Source organism: Chrysochloris asiatica, unplaced genomic scaffold (genome assembly GCF_000296735.1).
Source record: "Chrysochloris asiatica unplaced genomic scaffold, ChrAsi1.0 scaffold00149, whole genome shotgun sequence".
NCBI classification, from domain to species: domain Eukaryota; kingdom Metazoa; phylum Chordata; class Mammalia; order Afrosoricida; family Chrysochloridae; genus Chrysochloris; species Chrysochloris asiatica.
In genome coordinates, this window is record NW_006408667.1 from 8890759 (window position 1) to 8893375 (window position 2617).

A 2617-nucleotide genomic window follows, 5' to 3' on the forward strand; every position below is an offset into this window, starting at 1 on the left:
AAAAATTCAAGCTCCGACTTTCATTATTGAAAGATTCTCTGGGCAAATCATTGAATGATGCAGAAAACATCAAAAGTATATGGGAGAAATACACTTAGTCACCGTACCAAAAGGCAATAGTTAATGTTCAACCATTTCAAGAGGTAGCATATGATCAAGAGTCAATGACAATAAAGGAAGAAGTCCAAGGTGCTTTGAAGGACTTGGCAAAGAACAAGGCACCAGGAATTGATGATATACAAACTGAAATCTTTCAAGAAAGTGAGGCAGCACTGGAGGCACTCACTCATCTCTGCCAAAAAAATTGGAAGACAATTATCTGGACCACTGACTGGAAGAGATCCGTATTTGTGCACATTACAAAGAAACATGACCCAAAGGGATGCGGAAATCATAGAACAGTATCTTTGATATCCCATGCGAGTAAAGTTTTACTAAAGGTAATACAAAAACTACTGCAAGCATACATTGACAGAGAACTTCGAGAGCTTCAAACCAGATTCAGAAGAGGCCATGGAACAAGGGATATCATTGCTGATGTCCAATGGCTATTGGCTGGAAGCAGAAAATACCAGAATGATGTTTACCTGTGCTTTATTCACTACGCAAAGGCTTTCGATTGTATGGATCATGACAAGCTATGGACAACATTGTGAAGAAGGAGTACTCCTGAACACTTCATCGTGCTCATAAGGAATCTGTACCTGGACCAAGAAGCAGTTGTTCAAAAAGAACACGGGAACACTGAATGTTTTAAAATTAAGAAAGGTGTGTGACAAGGTCGTATTCTTTCACCATACTTATTCAACCTGTATGCTGAGCACATAATCTGAGAAACTGGATTATATGAAGAAAAACATGGCATCAGGATTGGAGGAAGACTCAATAACAACCTGCGATATGCAGATGATACAACTCTGCTTGCTGAAAATGAAGAGGACTTAAAATATTTACTGAAGGTCAAAGAGCACAGCCTTTGGTATGGATTACATCTCAATGTAAAGAAAACAAAAATTCTCAGCACTGGACCAATAAACAACATTCTTATCAACGGAGAAAACACTGAAGTTGTCAAGGACGTCATTCTTCTTGGATCAACTATCAACACTCATGAAAGAAGCAGTCAAGAAATCAATGCATTGCATTAGGTAAATCTGCTGCACAAGCCCTCTTAAAGTGTTGAAGAGCAAAGATGTCAACTTGAGGATTAAGTGTGCCTGACCCAAGCCATGGTTATAAACTGAACAAGTGAATAAGGAAGACCACAGAAGAATTGATGCTTTTGAGTTATGGTGTTGGAGAATATCGAAAGTGCCATGGGCTGCCAAAAGAACCAACAGACCTGTGTTGAAGAAGTGCAGCCAGAGTGCTTCTTGGAGGCCAGGATGGCCAAACTTTGTCTCTCATACTTCAAGCACATTGTCAGGATGGACCAGTCGCTGGAGAAGGATATCATGTTTGGTAAGGTGGAGGGTCAGTGAAAAAGAGGAAGAATCCCCAGCTAGATGGATTGGCAAAATGGCAACATCAATGGGCTTAAGTGTGGCAACAATTGTGAGGTTGGCTCAGGATTGGGCAGTTTCGTTCTGTTGTGCATAGAGTCACTATGAGTTGGTACCTACTTGATGGCAACTAACAGCAACAACTGCAGAGCTAGAAACTTAAGAGTAAATCACAGAAATATTTATTAAACAAAAATATCAAAAATATGAGGCTACTGGCTCTGGACATACCCTCCATCTAGGTCTACGCACTTCTGACAGTGCTGTCTTCATCTGCCCCAAAGAATTCTCTACCCTTCAGTGTACTCCAAGTCAAAGGGACTCAAATTGTGTGTGTACCTTATAAATATTCATCAATTTTTGGGAACAAAAAGAATTGTGAAGGGGAAAGATCATGGCTGAAGGGTGAATGGGGTAAGGTTTCGCAATGAAATTCTGGTTGGACAGCCCTTGCTACCCTAGAAGAATGTGTAGGTGCATTGGTGTGATAGAAAATATTCCTTAAAGGCATTTACCTGACCTTTTTCTATCAAATGCACTTCTCAATTTTCTTAAAATGTCTTCATAATAAACCCTCGATTGTCCTGTGTTCTTTCAGGTAAAAAAATCTATCAAGATTACCTTCTTTGGGAGCCCAAAAACAGTCGCCATAACCTAATGAGCTGACCTCTCTGCCTTGAATTTAACTGGCCCAGCAGAGCCCCTGGAAGCTACTGTTTCAACTGGAACTTTTTTTTTTTTTAAAGGCATCCTAAGGAGACTAAAACAAATAATAGTACTGAGAGAATCTATCTACAGTCATCCACTGGTCATGAAACATGTTTAAACACATTTTGTTTGGGATAAGCCAATGCATGTGTGAACTGGAATCCAAGTAGCAATACTTTTTGACTTACCCATGTATACACACTGAACAAAAGAAATTTAAGTAGCTATCCATGAGAAGCTGTGATAGTGTTGTGGTTACGAGTCGGGCTGGTAATTTCAAGGTAAGCAGTTCAAAACTACCAGTGGTTCCACAGGAGAAAGATGAGGCTTTCTGCTCCCATAAAGATTTACAGCCTTGGAAACCCTATAAAGGGTCACTATGAGTTGGAACCGACTCCCCGGCACAT

General features: G+C 40.2%; 1 protein-coding gene across 1 annotated transcript in view; it reads right to left on the bottom strand.

The window, feature by feature from the left end:
* Positions 1-2153, bottom strand: part of EEA1 (early endosome antigen 1) — a 197923-nt gene extending 195770 nt beyond the window's left edge. Inside the window, exon 1 of the mRNA XM_006870728.1 lies at positions 2124-2153. Coding sequence (XP_006870790.1) covers positions 2124-2153 — 30 coding nt within the window. The remainder of the gene's footprint in view (positions 1-2123) is intronic.
* Positions 2154-2617: the final 464 nt, after the last annotated feature.